Here is a 14249-nt window from a genome sequence, read left to right as displayed (position 1 = left end):
ACACACACACACACACACACACACACACACACACACACGCACGCACGCACGCACACACGTCTCGATGAATCTGTGTACAGTAGTGCAACTGTATTGTCATGACAACAGCAGTAATGGATTTACACATACAAGATGACAGCTGCGTCTCCTACTATATGCCGGCCAGTACACTGTACTTATGGAATCTGATTACACATTTCCTGAAGATCCTTTTGAGAAACTTGAAACTGTTTACTCAAACATGCAAAAGAGGTAATATGTAGGGATGGCAAATATTAAGTAGAAGATGGTATTACAAAGCTTACAAAGTCTAGTGTATGCACATAAACTTTTGCTTTTACTAGATATAATCTATTGACGGATTTGTCAAGTATGATGTCTGTACAGATGAAATGTGTAACGTAGTCTTTGTACAGCAGTTGCAGAGCCATATAAGGCTCTCAGTCTGTGCTCGGATTGCAGACCGTTTTGCGCGCATCGTAGAGATTAGGTCACCGCACACGATTGCGTTTTCGTTGGATGGAGTTGATTTTCGTCTACACTGTACAGTATCTATGACGTTTTCAGTGGCTCTTGTCTACGTTGCATTTACGTAAGTAAGCTTTCAGTACGTCTATACCTAGACTGACAGTACACATCTACACATATAAGTGCTCTCATTAGCTAGCCATCAAGATACATGTGCATGCGGAGTACAACAGAGCAGTTGTGTATGATTGGTTCTTCTTACATCTAACACCTGTGGTTGTGATTGTGTAGGGTCGCTAGAATGTGCCAGACTGTGACATGTGACAGTGTGATTGACGTTTTTGATGATGTGTATGAAGCTGGCACAAACATTCAAGACACGGTAAGTTTGTCTTTCCAAAATTTCTGCAGGTTGTTTCATTAGTGAACTAAATAATTTTAACTAGCCGGTATTTGGAGACACGTGGCACTGTATGGAATGTACAAGTAATGAGACACCAAGCTATCTAGCAAGGCCAAGAATTCATTTTAGTGGAATGTTCAAATCTGACACACTGACAATCAACAATTATTATGACAACTTTGATGTTGATCACTTTTTAGAAATCAATGAGATGTTGGCAAAGAATGAGAATACTGGCTTTAATCCAACAGGATCAGGAGATTTCTTTTTTGAGGGATGTGTTGTCTCCATGGTGTGTCCAGAAAATGGTCCTTGCACAGAGAATGATCAAGTGGTTGGACAACCTCTGCAGAGTTCCAGTGGAGAGAATGCAGGGAAAATGGTTGATCTTGACGTAGAAGTCGAAGAGCATGCAGCTGTTTTATATGGGTTAAGTATAGGGATAGATTTAGATGAAAGTAAGCCTTTCGTTGGTCGACTTCGACCTGCTCAGGTCACAGATGCATGGAGGAGTGTGTGGGACATTGGGAATCTGACTGATGAGGGTCAGTTTGGTCAGGCCAGCATTCAGTCTGTTCTTGAAAGTGTAGAATGGAATGAAGACTCCTCACTGCTTAAAAATGACTCTGTGGGTGTCGGTGTGCTGTGGCAAATGTATCAAAAATTTCTTGATGGTCACGTGCTGTCTGTGAAGTTTAATTTAGATCACTATGAGGAGCTGAATGCTTCAGATCCATTCTTTTTGTTTGGTCGTGTATCTGGTACCATTGGTTTGACAAGGAAAACTGAACCAATACATTTTGTTCGTGGACGTTTTCTTCAGTCCTACAAAGTACTAGATGACCCAGAAAATCGTTCATATGCCAACGTGGCACCATTTGTTGTCGATTTTTACCAATCGATTGTGGCTATTGATCTCGGTAATGCTTTGAGTCGTAGTACCTTTGATGGCAGCTGGAACAATGAACATCTTGGCAATCGTGTTGATATTTTTACTCAAAATTCAAAGCAAGTAATTGGGTCTGTAGATTTGTCGTCAGATAAATGGTATCTTCAATGTGCCGGAATCTTTGAATTTTACTTGTCTACCAATCAACTTCGTGACATACAAGTAGAGCCTATAGAAGTCAGAAGTGATACTGGATTGCTCTTGTTGTCTGAGTCAGAGTACTTAGTGCGACCACTTGAGCAAACATTTGCAAAACTCAATCCAGGTGATAGCTGGACAGTCAACCTTTTTATAACCAGTCTAGGGAAGAGTGTTTGTAGTTTCCCAGCTACAGCAAATATTACTCTCATTAGTCAGAAAACACCATCTGATAAAGTGAAATATGCTCAGGATGCTCTCAAAATATGCAATGGGCAAGCAATGGTGAACTCTCTAACGAGGAAGTTTATGAGTGACTGTAGTGGACAGTTTGCTGTTACAATTGAAGCCTCTAGTCCAGGCAACCTTCGAGGCTTTGTAGACGGTGAGGTTTATAAGATGGAGATCGATTTGGACTCACTTGTACACATGCATTTTTTCATTCGTCTTTATGATGCATTTCCTGTGCCTGACGAACCAACATGGTATGGTAGCAATGGTGTGAAACGAATTGTCATGCTGTATGAAATGCTGTATCCATTTTGTAAACCCTCACTTTTTCAATCAAATTACAAAGACATCACCAGGCTACAAAATCGACAGTTATTGATATCACTACTCTCTTTGGAAGAATCATCACCGCAGTCATTACCTGTTGCAAGAGATCTGTCGTCTGGCAAGAGAAAGACATTACTCAAGTGGTTACATAATCCTAAGAAAGGAAGGTCAAGTGATTGATGTCAAGAGCTTAATTCGGTGCAGCATTGTATGCTGGTTTTATGTGTAGTGGGATATAGTGCAGGTGTTTTAGCAAATTTAAATTTTTAGGCAGAATTTTATCTTGTAGTTGTTTGGCTTAGAGTTGCAATAGACTATGTGAGGTCATTCAAACTTAATTGGGCCACTTACATCTGGGACAAGATACAAGGGTAGCTGATGTTAATTAATAAGTAGGTTTCCTAAGTATGTTTGTTACTGCATGTTCTCACTCAGCCACTGAACAGGTCTTTGTCACTTATTTTTGTGATAAAGTAATGGTGCTCTGCATATCTATCCCCTATTGGCAGTGTACGACAAATCGGTTTCCCAGACGCCCGGGACAACGACAAATATGTCCGGCCAACTGAAACGGTTAACTATGATTGCCCAGGGACAACTAGTTGACAGCTACCCTACCTACCAGCTTGACTTTCCTTCCTAAGCAAGCATGCCCGTATTGGCTAGAAAACGTAATTATAGATAAGTATACCGTTTTGCAGACTACTGAAAGCATTTACTAGTAGCTAGGTGTCATGACCGATCAGACATGTGTCTTTCCTACTTAATTAATTAAGTACCAGATTGGGCGTGACCTGTAGTGTCAAGGAAGTGCTACTTTGTGCCATTTATGCTCGTGACATTATTACAGTTTACAATAAGCTAAAAATCAGCAAGTTCTAAGACAAATTGGACCTAAAAGGCCCTAGCTAAGACCAAGAGTCAAATAGCTGACAATAGGCTAACAGAGTTACTAATGGCACAACCGAGTCAGCACTATACTGGACTCTGCTCATCTTCTACAGTAACAGTTACACTCTTGTGTTGTATTGCTGCATCACAATCGAGAATCGAGTCGTCCAGTGCGTAGTTGTCTGCATGTCTGTCTGCTTTTCTGTCTGTCTGTCTTTCAATGCTTTTTTATACATCAGAGTTAATACATCATGCTAATACATGTGATAAAATGTAAAAGATTTATGTGCACTGTCTGTCAGCTGTATTTTGCCTGTGTGGAAATACATATATTCTCATTAATCAACTATAGCACAATAGCAATAACGGTCATGGAATTAATGTATGGGCAACCAGAGTAATTAATGACCGGGCAACTAAAAATTTATGCTTGGTTGCCCAGGGACAACTTAGAGATGAGATGATTTGTCGTACACTGATTGGTATTAATCCAATTCAACACAGCCATCTTGAAGACTTCATGTAAGCATATCAGCCAGTTTACGTAATTGTACTGTACTAATCGTTTGTTTGTGGGCACATGAGAACAGGAACAAACTAAACATTTTACGAAATCTAGTCAACATCCACTACCCTTATATTCTGGCAGCACAAAGGGTCCATATATGCATTAGTACAATTTGCAGTTGGCTGATTCTTACATTGTACTGGATTGACTACGACAGAAAAGGTGGTTTGCCATTTCTTCAAATTATTCTGCACACGCAGGTTGTTAAATATAGGAATAGGAAAATGGCTGGATTGCCAACACTCAACTGGTCTAGGGTGTACTGAAAATTAATCATCACAAAATGGATTTATTAATTAAACATATAAAAGGTTAACTGCTTTTTACTTTCAGAGATCTTTGATTGAGATATATTATACAGTTATTATTATCCAGTTTATATTATAAACTAGAATTTTAAAAACTTATTTCTCTGACAAAATAAATAGATGTAGGGATTGTCTAAAATGTAACAGAAACAAGATCTATAGATAATATGAACCAAAGCCAGACATCATTAGTGAATTCTTCCAACCCCCAAAATGTAAAATGTAGGGAATGACTGGAGCTAGGTTGGAAGGATTCACTAATGATGTCTGGCCTTGGGTTATATTATCAATACACAGGCGTATGAACCGGGAGGAGCCGAGGGGGCCATGGCCCACCTAATATTTACAACTAATATAACAATATCTAAAATGCAGTACCTGGTTGTACTCTTTGGCCCCCCAATCTCACAAAACTTCCTACGCCTATGCTATAGATCTTGTTTCTGTTACTTTTTACACAATCCCTACATCTATTTTTTACAGAGAAAAAGTTTTTAAAATTCTAGTTTGGTAAGTTTTTAGACTTGTGTGTAAATCAATGGCGCTACACGGGTCTGGGTGGTCGAGGCTTATGCAAGTTTAACAGTACCCGGATTAGCAAGGCAATCCAAACGAACACACGTCTAAAGGTTGCTGTTGTTCCCAATGAATTTGCTTGAGCAAGCTGAAAGTGACGGAGATACTTTTCACGAGCACTCCGACGTCCACTTTCAAATGTCTTGTGATCTGATGAATGAATATCTGAAACCGCAGAGAGGTGAAAGTATTCTTGACTTTGGTTGCGCTACCGGAAGGCCTGCAGTAGAGTTAGCATCGAGAGTCGGTAAATCAGGACGAGTAGTCGGTGTAGATATCGACGAGAGAAGAATAGCGTTAGCTAGAGCAGAGCTAATCAGATTACACAGCAGTCACGTGCCACTAACATTTGTACAGGGAAGTATAAAAGAAGCGATGAGACTTGGACCGTTTGATGGAACCTTGAGCAACATGGTATTTCAATGGATTAAACCTGTCGATCGTTCAATTATTATGAAAGATATTTATTCAAGTCTGAAACCCGGTGGTCGATTTGTATTTCTCGTATTTCCTACCCAGACTCAAGACAGATTTATTTTCAAAGACATTCTTTCTCTATTATCGCCTTCAGGAAGTCTGGGCTCGGTCTGGGGCATCTATCTTGAGTCAGTTTCAACCTGGTTGCAGCTCTGTACTGATGTTGGATTTGATATAGAGATGTCTGATGTCAAAATGGTCGAAGGGGAAGAGCCGACTGTCGAAGATCTGGTTGCACTGGTGGAAGCTGCTGTTCCAGCTTTCAAATCTTATATGTTGAGTGAGAAAGACGTGGAACGTCTCAAGCAGCTGTACAGGTCAGGTTCTCATGAGAAAATTCGATATCAATGCAGAGTGTTTACAGTGTTGGCAAGGAAACCTTTATAATATCTTAAGTGAATTAATATTAAATAGAAATCAATTGTGTTTTGAGTAGTAGAGTAACTGGTTTACGGGTGGTTTCTTTGTTTAATTTCATTTTCAAAATGGCAGTAGGACCAAGATAGATGAGATAGGCAAAGAGACATTAATAATTGTATTAATTCTCCGGTCCAGCGAGCATTATCAACTGGTGTTATTCAGTTCAGAGTAAAGTCTCGACCAGAGCTCCTGCTCTTCATTTTTCTGTTCTGAGATTGCTTGACATGTAGTGTCATAACTATTATCTGGAGTAGAAAATATCTCCTCCGTCCATGTTGGTCAAACCTTCAGGGAGCACTTTTAGGGAAGGCAAAAGTGCATGAGCTTATATACGTGTTTTGTTGCTTATACATGTAGTGTTGAATTTGCATTGTGGACACATTTCTACGTGTAACTTGGAATAAATTTGCGAGTTTCTACTGCAATGAGACATTCTACACCGGCACACCGTAACCCCTACTTCTCTGCATGGTATATATGTATACGGTATTATGCTATACGTAATTATCTCGTACACATTTTCAATAACACATACAGGTCAGAAGAACTGGTTGTTTGACAGCTCTGAAAGCAGCAGATCGAACACGTTGAGATTAAGGCTGTTTTATCATGATAACAATTACATGTTCTCACAAACTGCTGAACAATATTCAAGCATAAAGACTGCAACACGAATGGCACACATCAGTAGCAAAGAAAAATTCAAGACAACCATTGTTTCATTGTCGTTGTTTCATGTTCATCAAATTTCTAACTAACCAAAATTTTGACCTCCACCTGATCCAGAAGAGGATATTTCACCAGAAGAGAATATTTCAACTACGTCTCCACTAATAATCGCTGCATCACATTCTTCTAAATTGTTGTTGGAAATTTGGTCAGGAGGATCGTACTTTACAGTTGTACTGAAGTCTAGAGACAAAATCGAGCAAATAATTTTGTTAAAGTAGAGAAAATCTTTAATATTAAGCAATACCCGGTTGGTAGTACGAATACGTCCTGACATACGCTGGTCGATGGTTTACAACGCAGTGACTTCGTTTTTGCTCAAAACTGAAACACAACGGCTTGTCTTGAGAAAACTAAATATTAAAGATGCTTATTACCAAGCGTATTGCATCAACGATAAAGCCAGGTAAGTTTTACTAACTTCATCAAAATAGAAAGTGACGACACGACGTTTAACTTCATATCGCATCAGACCGACCTCTGTCTTTGGAAATAACTGAAATAACAACGGAAACGATAACCACGATATAAAGAACATTATACGTGAACATTAATAAATGATAGTTTGTATCTACTTGTTGAAGTAATATCGAGTCTGCTTGGAATCCCGACATCAGACCCACTTCAACGATGACCATTCCCGGTTTTTCCTCTAGTCTCTTCCACCTACATTGGATGGGGATGTCACGTGTTTAGACATTGTTTGCTTTGTCGACGTCTTACTTAAAACAGACATTCGTGATCAAAACTGTCGGTTGTTGTTGTTGTTGCGTTTCGTTTGCGAATGAAACGTTCTCTGTGGGCGTGTCCCTCGCGTTGTTCTCCTCCTCTGTTTCTCTCGAATGCCTTTCAATCTCTTTTTCAATTTCTTTGTCTATCTCGTCTATATCCGGATCATCTTCCCAAAAGAGATCGTCAGGGTTCGGTAGTTCGTCGATTTCGTCTTGTGAGTTCCGTGTGAATCGATTCAAGTCAAACGTGATCTCGTCTAAGTTAAATGTTTTGGCTTTCACCGATACGTTTAGTTGGAACGAGTCGCTTGGATTGACGTTAGGAATGTTGTAGGTCAGATCGGCCTAAATGTCAACGAAGTAATAAGAGTGAATATAAATAACATTATACATGTTACAATTTTTATCACCTGAAACAATACGTGACCACTCCCAGTACCGCGTACTTTTACATGGGTTGAATGGAATATGACGATCTACCGTTTACCACAAATATTAACATCCAATTTATATCTATTATTCAAACTTAGATTTAGAGCCATTGGAATACCTCTTCTCTTTGAGTGATCAGTTTATTATCATCGTTGACTTGAAACGTTTTGTTTATGTGATTCTTTATTGTAACGTGAAGAGCCACGTTGATCGAATCATCAGAATAAATTTTTCGTGCAGCTTGAGAAAGCGCGAACAATGCCAGTACCGTATCCTACAGTGCAAACCATCTCGTGCACATTGCTGTCTATGATATAACAGTATATACGTTGGCATGCAGTTACTTGAGTCGATCGATATCCGCCGCATCTGTCCATCTGCTCGCCCAACCACGAAACGACACAAACCGTCCCTGCTATTCTGTCTCTCTCCACGCATGCCAGAATTACTTAAGCAGCCGTCTGTATGCTCAGGGGTTGGTAGCGACATCTATATGACCGTTTACATTGCTGTCCGAGAGACCAAAAGCACGTATCACCTTGAGATAGTCTAACGTGACACAATCGTATAGATAGAAGTGATGATGACGCACTAACCTTTTTTGCTTGCAAGTGAGAATAGCTTGTCAATGAGTGCGTCAGACTCTTCCTCGTTTGCCATGGCCAGCGCGTACGCTACCATCGCCTTAGAATACGGGTTAACTACGTTGTCAATGTTTTTTAGAAGCAGCGATATGCTCTTTCTAGCGACGTCGTCGATGAAAACGTTGCCATCATTGCATTGCAATTCCTAACAAGATGTACAAACAAAGTTCTAGTAGATGACACGATTGTCACACTATTAATGAATTACCTTGTTTTTCAATTTGCGCTTCACTTCTAAAAGTGCCATTATGTTGTATGCCGTTAATTCTAATTGAACGGTTTCTTTTGAGCCGACCGATGCACAATACAATTCTCCGTGTATGACGTCAACTGTCACTTCTAGAGATCCGTCCTCACTTTGCTGATTTACCAACCAACAAAGCGATCGGCTCATCGATTCGACGTCGATGTACATGTACGGTAACGCTTGAGCATAAACGCGCATAACGAGAGCTGTCAGACTGCAAACAATGGGTTAGAATACCAGGGAAAATAGTTTCTTAATGTGATGCGCTTCATCTTACCACAAGATTCCTTTTATGCTGTGATCTCCGAAAGCAGCGTACGAACCGTCTCTTCTTTGGTACGTCAATTCTCTCTGATAACCTTTTACAACAGGAGATTTTAGAAAGTAGTAAGTGCCCTAAACAATGGCTTTTTAACTTAATTAAAAGATTCTGTGTTCTATACAAAGGCAAGGAGTTAAGCGTGGAATTAAATTCTAAAATATGATTTCTAGTTGCTTTAGTTATGTATCCTTTCTGAAACTTTCATTTCTGATGCATGCTATTTGAGTGACATTCTGGTTAGTGAATGACAGTGTCGTTTGTTGTTTTAAACATATATAAGTGTATGACATGCAGTAGACACATGTTTGGGGATGAACATGAAGCTAAAAGGCAAACAACTGTAAACGAGGAAAGCATAGAATAGGTAAGATTATAAATATATACGCTATCAAACATTTCTAGGAAAGTTTTACATTTACTCAAGCCATCACATAAGCAAGTTATAGCTTTTCTATTATGACTTGACTAAACATTGCTTGCAAAGAACACGCTTTATTTATATAAGCGAACTGACGAGCTAATGTATCAATTTCGGGAGTTAATTGCATTTGCAGCTTTGTCGAAAATTGTTTCAAGTTTGGACGAACTTCTATAGATGGGGTTTGCGACGAGTTAGAAAATTTCGTACTAGTTGGACGGAATGTGAAAATGTGTCTGCTCTCGAACACAATGTCAAGTATGAGGCGATATTACATATTACAGCGTCTTTATCAGAACGCTACGATGATTGGATGGCGTCACTATCTTTGCAGAACAATTACGGTCAAAGTAATTCTGAATACGTGCAAACGTAGCACTGGTAATTTGTAATGAAAACGAATACATCTTCTCAATAACACTGTCCGATGTCAACACAACGGCATCGCATAATTAATATAGTTTATTGAATTTAGAAAGTGTAAACGTGCTCAACATATTTATTGAAATTGTACCAAATAATTCTATATTCTACTTTTGTTTACGTACCTGTACTCATTATTTTTCTTGTCTTTTGGTCCGTCGCGGGCGTAAGGCTATCGGTTTCTACGAGATACTTTCTGATATAGACGGCTGGAGCAAAGTTGATCATGTTCTGTTCTCCTCATCCATATGGCATTCTTAAAAGGGAATCAAGGCAGCTTATGGCGGGACCCATGAAATCACCTGAAAAGTCGTGGCGTGTCATACATACCATCGGCATTAAATACATCAGGAACTGTCTTACCTGTCACAGACAAGACGACCGTAACGGAACCATTGACGACATAATTCGGTAATTCCAGAGGAAATTCTGAATTAGTTGATGAAGAAACAAAAGCACTTTGATAATCACGTTTTACAAATCCTTCCGGCTGTTGAAAATACCGATAATACAAATTGGCGACATTTAACCATCATTGTTTGTTTGCGTTACTTCTACTAAAAGAGTTCTCAACACTGCGTCGGAATCTAACGAGGAATAGGCCAATACTTTGAGCGGAATGTATCACAATTGTAACGGTACGATGTGGAAACGAACGGTCGCGCTGTCTTTTGACTGAACGAAGATAGTCGTATTTTTCTTACTGCCATCTCTGTCGGAAAATCTAAATTCTGATAATTGCTTCTCAAGTACCACCAACACCTGCAATATACAGTCGGTAGTAGTTACAGTACTATATACATACCTCACTAGAGTACTACATACCTTACTACCGTATATGCTAACAACTTTCAATACTTTTTTTTAGTTTACTGATAATAGACTTGCTGGGTGCTTCTTGTCCCGGTTTGTACAATATTGTAGAGAGGCAAGTCATTCAACCAATACACGACAACGTTTACACGTTGACGTTGATGGTTTCAGAAATGTAAGAAAGAGATGTATAATTGCTTTAATGAATATAGATTAATTATCCGCCTATTTGATTTTAATATATGCTATAATAGTTTACAAAACTTACCGTAAGATTTTCGTGATAAGAATTAAAGACTGTAGCGATCACAGTCATCTCTTCTCCTCGAATGACCGAATATGGAAGACTGAGCGACACGAAAAATGATTGAAACGCTAAGACAGTTGCAGGCATCTCGGCTATTCCAAAAGCTGAAGATTCTGAGATAGCGAACGCGTCGGCCACTCACGTAGTGACAGCATCAGGAACTGTCAAGTTCAACATCACATGGCCGTTAGCACTGAACGAAGATACACGCCACATCTACATTACCTACTTTGTTTCTTTGAAGATGAACTTACTCTGCGATGTGATCTTCCCACAACCACGTTTCGGGAAAGAAAGTTCTTACTCTGCCAATGCCAGCTAAACCACCTTCCTCGTCTTCTCCGCCGTCACCCGAACCAACTTGACGTTTCAAGCGATAAACCTTTCTACCTTTCTACCTCCAAAGTGATAACTGCTCATGACTGCTATACCTGCCGCCTGTTCAACAATAGAATAGCAATATCGCAGTGTTTGCTTCTTTGCTTATTCGTGCACCTCATACATATCTTACTCGAAATGATTGAGGATATTCAGTGTTGGGCCACCACGATCTCCACCAGTCTCTCAAACCACCGGATACCGTGTCGCTTAAACTATACAAACTCGATTCGTCGTCGTCGGAAATGCTAGACTGAACGTCGTATTTTGACATTTCAGCTAATACCTACATGGGCAAGACGTTGATGGTCAACGTCCGATCGTCAGATAAATAGTATACACCATGACAATACATTTTCTGCAGTCATTTGATTTGTACAAGAGGAAGGCACCAGATATACGCTTTTGTCTACTGCTGATAAACTGACCATCGAACCAGGATCTGCTGTTATCGACATCTGTATGTTTCTTCCAGGTTTTGTCTCATTTAAGCTAAACGCCACGTTAACCTATAATGTAGAGCTGTTGTCTGAACAAGTATTTGGAAAGACATATATACTTCCACTGCTCATACCTTGTGTTGAAAACAGGGCTGCACTCTCAATGTGATGACATCAGCAATTGCGGTGTTTTTCTCTCCGATATAGTAGGAAACGAGGTGAAACTGAGGAGTCATTGTACAGCTGACATCAATAGAAATACTAAATTCGTGTACTCCCGAATACTTCCCAGACTTTTTCGCTTTCACTGTTTTAGTCCAGGAACGCAGAAGTGCTCCTTTTGAGGATGCCTTTTGAAGAGAAATAGAAACAGTGGAACCCAACATCAAGATTACCTGTGCATGCAATGACCATATCTTACCAGCAAAACAAATTTGTTTCGACTGCTTCAGTTGTGTAGAATGTCAACTCATTGCTACCAGGCTACACAAAACGTTAAAACAATACACGAGCAGACTGCATGGATAGACTCTGATTTGGTTTTTCTTACAAATAATAATTCTTCTTTCGATCTGGTGGTGATCTGAGGTTTACCGATGAAACCATTTACTTGAATTGTATGAGTCGCTGTATTAGCGGAATCGACTATCGCCTAGATTATATAAATAGAAAACCGTACTCATATACAAAACTGTTTATAAAGTATGTTTTGAAATGTTCCTACGTTTGCGACGATGTCGCTACTAAAATGATTCCTTTCCAAAAACACTTCTAATTCTGCCGTACCATTGATAGCCTCAACAACAGTAGAATGAATTGTTGTGTTGGATAGATATTGCGATACAAACAAGTCAATGGTGACGTTTGTCCGATTGAAAACGGCACCAAATCAGGAGTCATTACATTGACCTATGTAACAGCGTATAGTCAAATGTTGATATCTGAAGTAAAGCAATCTGGTAGGACCACAAGTTAGTATTCGTATATACTTTTATGGTGAAAGGTACTCCTGGTTTAAACATTCTGGGTGATCCCGGTAGGAAGCTGACAACATAATCATATTCAGATGTAACTGCCGTCTCTGTTGCGTTGATAGCTGTCTGTGTTCCTTTTTCTATTACTGTTACATTGAATTCTACGTGGGACAAATATCTTCTAAGGTTTCGATTCGACAAATAGAACTTTGATCTAAAGAACACGTTGAAGTCAGTTATTCCATCGATCTGCGTAATCAGACAATGTTTTAATTATATTGATCTTTGCTCAACAGACGGCTCGATTAATCTATATTAACTCTTTGCATTTTAGATACCTAGTTGTTCGAACTCGATTATAGGGAAAAACGTATGCAGATCTTGCCGTTAAACAAGCCACGCCTTTTACCGGTTTTCCATAAGTGTATCTAAATTGAAACTCACGTAATTTTAGAAATGCTGCCCTTCAACGTTACACGTTTATATCTAACTTTGCTACAACCGTTACGGGAGCTGTCTTGTATGTACTTACAACATAAAATGGAACGATAACTGTTACTTCAAATTTTGGTAGTACTGAAACACAATAGACAACACGAGGGTCACAATTAGAAAGAGTCAGACTATCTAATTGACTTAATATGTAAATCAGTTTTGTACCGTATTCTTTGACTTGAAAACATAAAGTTTGAACTTGAGATTTCTCCTGCAAGAAACAAAAGTTTTGTTACTTTTCTGTATTGAAGACAGTAATCAAAGAATTTGAGACAATACAGTACCACTGCTGGTGGATATAGTGCGAATACCGAAACGTTCCAAACTCCAGCAACTGGCTCGTCGGACAAGGGAAACGATAAAGGAACAATTCCTTACAAACAAATATTTACTGAGATTTGGAGCATCATATTAATCCTTTAAACAAATTTTCATGTATCAACTAGTTACCTGTAAGCGGCGATTTGTCTATCCATTGCTGAACTTTAGTACCATGACCATCCTTTAAAAGAGTACAAAAACGCAAATTTTAGTTTATTGTTGACAGTTCAAAGATGGATTGGATGAACCATACCGATATCTCTATTGTTACCTACATGTATTTAAATAAACAATGAGAATTTCAATAATAATGGATTGGAACACTAAAAACTTACGTTTCCTTTGTAAGGTTTCATCTCGAAATCGAGGGCAACAATTCTCATTCGAACTAAACAGAAGAATGTGAACGAAGAACACAAAGTAAATGCTGTTTTAGATAAACCGATCAAATTGCAGCGTATATATGAGTGACAATGGTACAACTTTGCTTTCGCCGATGTTTTACACAACGTTGCATTTCAATCTACGCAAGTGTTCCATTTTTATGTAGCCGTTATAGGAGTGTGTTTACCTGTTTGTCCAGGTTTATAAACCGGCTTATCAGTTTGAATTAATATCGTTGGACTCTTTGGCGCCACACCCACGATAGCACTTTTACTGAAGAAACGTTTGTCGCCAGAAACAGCGGAGACGTTGAGTCGGTACTGAGAAGGTAGAAGATCGGACGGAATCTAGAAAAAAAATGATTGTTTATTCAGTTATTATTAAAACTTGATGTAGTCGTTGTCGTTTTACTTCGAGCAACATCCACACTTCGTC

General features: G+C 39.1%; 2 protein-coding genes and 1 long non-coding RNA gene across 4 annotated transcripts; 2 read left to right on the top strand and 1 right to left on the bottom strand.

Annotated features, from left to right (window-relative positions):
* Nucleotides 1–77: 77 nt before the first annotated feature.
* On the top strand, nucleotides 78–2848 carry LOC134191274 (uncharacterized). Of its 2 annotated transcripts, none has more exons than XM_062659870.1 (3): nucleotides 78–252; nucleotides 760–850; nucleotides 915–2848. In XM_062659870.1, exons 1-3 carry the CDS (start codon nucleotides 179–181, stop codon nucleotides 2694–2696), a joined length of 1947 nt encoding a protein of 648 aa, XP_062515854.1. In that variant the 5' UTR covers nucleotides 78–178; the 3' UTR covers nucleotides 2697–2848. The 2 variants fall into 2 exon arrangements, with proteins under 2 accessions (XP_062515854.1, XP_062515855.1); XM_062659871.1 differs by lacking the exon at nucleotides 78–252 and adding an exon at nucleotides 496–592.
* A 2041-nt stretch (nucleotides 2849–4889) lies between these two features.
* On the top strand, nucleotides 4890–6126 carry LOC134191345 (uncharacterized). Its single transcript, XM_062659953.1, has one exon. It carries the CDS (start codon nucleotides 4929–4931, stop codon nucleotides 5721–5723), a length of 795 nt encoding a protein of 264 aa, XP_062515937.1. The 5' UTR covers nucleotides 4890–4928; the 3' UTR covers nucleotides 5724–6126.
* Nucleotides 6127–6915: 789 nt separating this feature from the next.
* Nucleotides 6916–7290, bottom strand: LOC134190544 (uncharacterized). The gene is made up of 3 exons (XR_009971650.1): nucleotides 7209–7290; nucleotides 7061–7151; nucleotides 6916–6981 (listed from the first exon to the last, which is right to left on the bottom strand). It is a non-coding gene; the product is annotated as an uncharacterized LOC134190544 (long non-coding RNA).
* Nucleotides 7291–14249: the final 6959 nt, after the last annotated feature.

Source organism: Corticium candelabrum, chromosome 15, assembly GCF_963422355.1.
Source record: "Corticium candelabrum chromosome 15, ooCorCand1.1, whole genome shotgun sequence".
NCBI classification, from domain to species: domain Eukaryota; kingdom Metazoa; phylum Porifera; class Homoscleromorpha; order Homosclerophorida; family Plakinidae; genus Corticium; species Corticium candelabrum.
The sequence above is the reverse complement of the archived record's forward strand: the minus strand, read 5'-3'. Positions and strand labels throughout refer to the sequence as shown.

What these genes read in the sequence shown, in the direction of transcription:
- LOC134191274 (XM_062659870.1), top strand. Translation starts at nt 179, where the DNA reads ATGGAATCTGATTACACATTTCCTGAAGATCCTTTTGAGAAACTTGAA. An exon ending in TACTCAAACATGCAAAAGAG is followed by an intron (nt 253 to 759) that starts GTAATATGTAGG and finishes GTGATTGTGTAG; the next exon opens with GGTCGCTAGAATGTGCCAGA. An exon ending in GCACAAACATTCAAGACACG is followed by an intron (nt 851 to 914) that starts GTAAGTTTGTCT and finishes AATTTTAACTAG; the next exon opens with CCGGTATTTGGAGACACGTG.
- LOC134191345 (XM_062659953.1), top strand. Translation starts at nt 4,929, where the DNA reads ATGAATTTGCTTGAGCAAGCTGAAAGTGACGGAGATACTTTTCACGAG.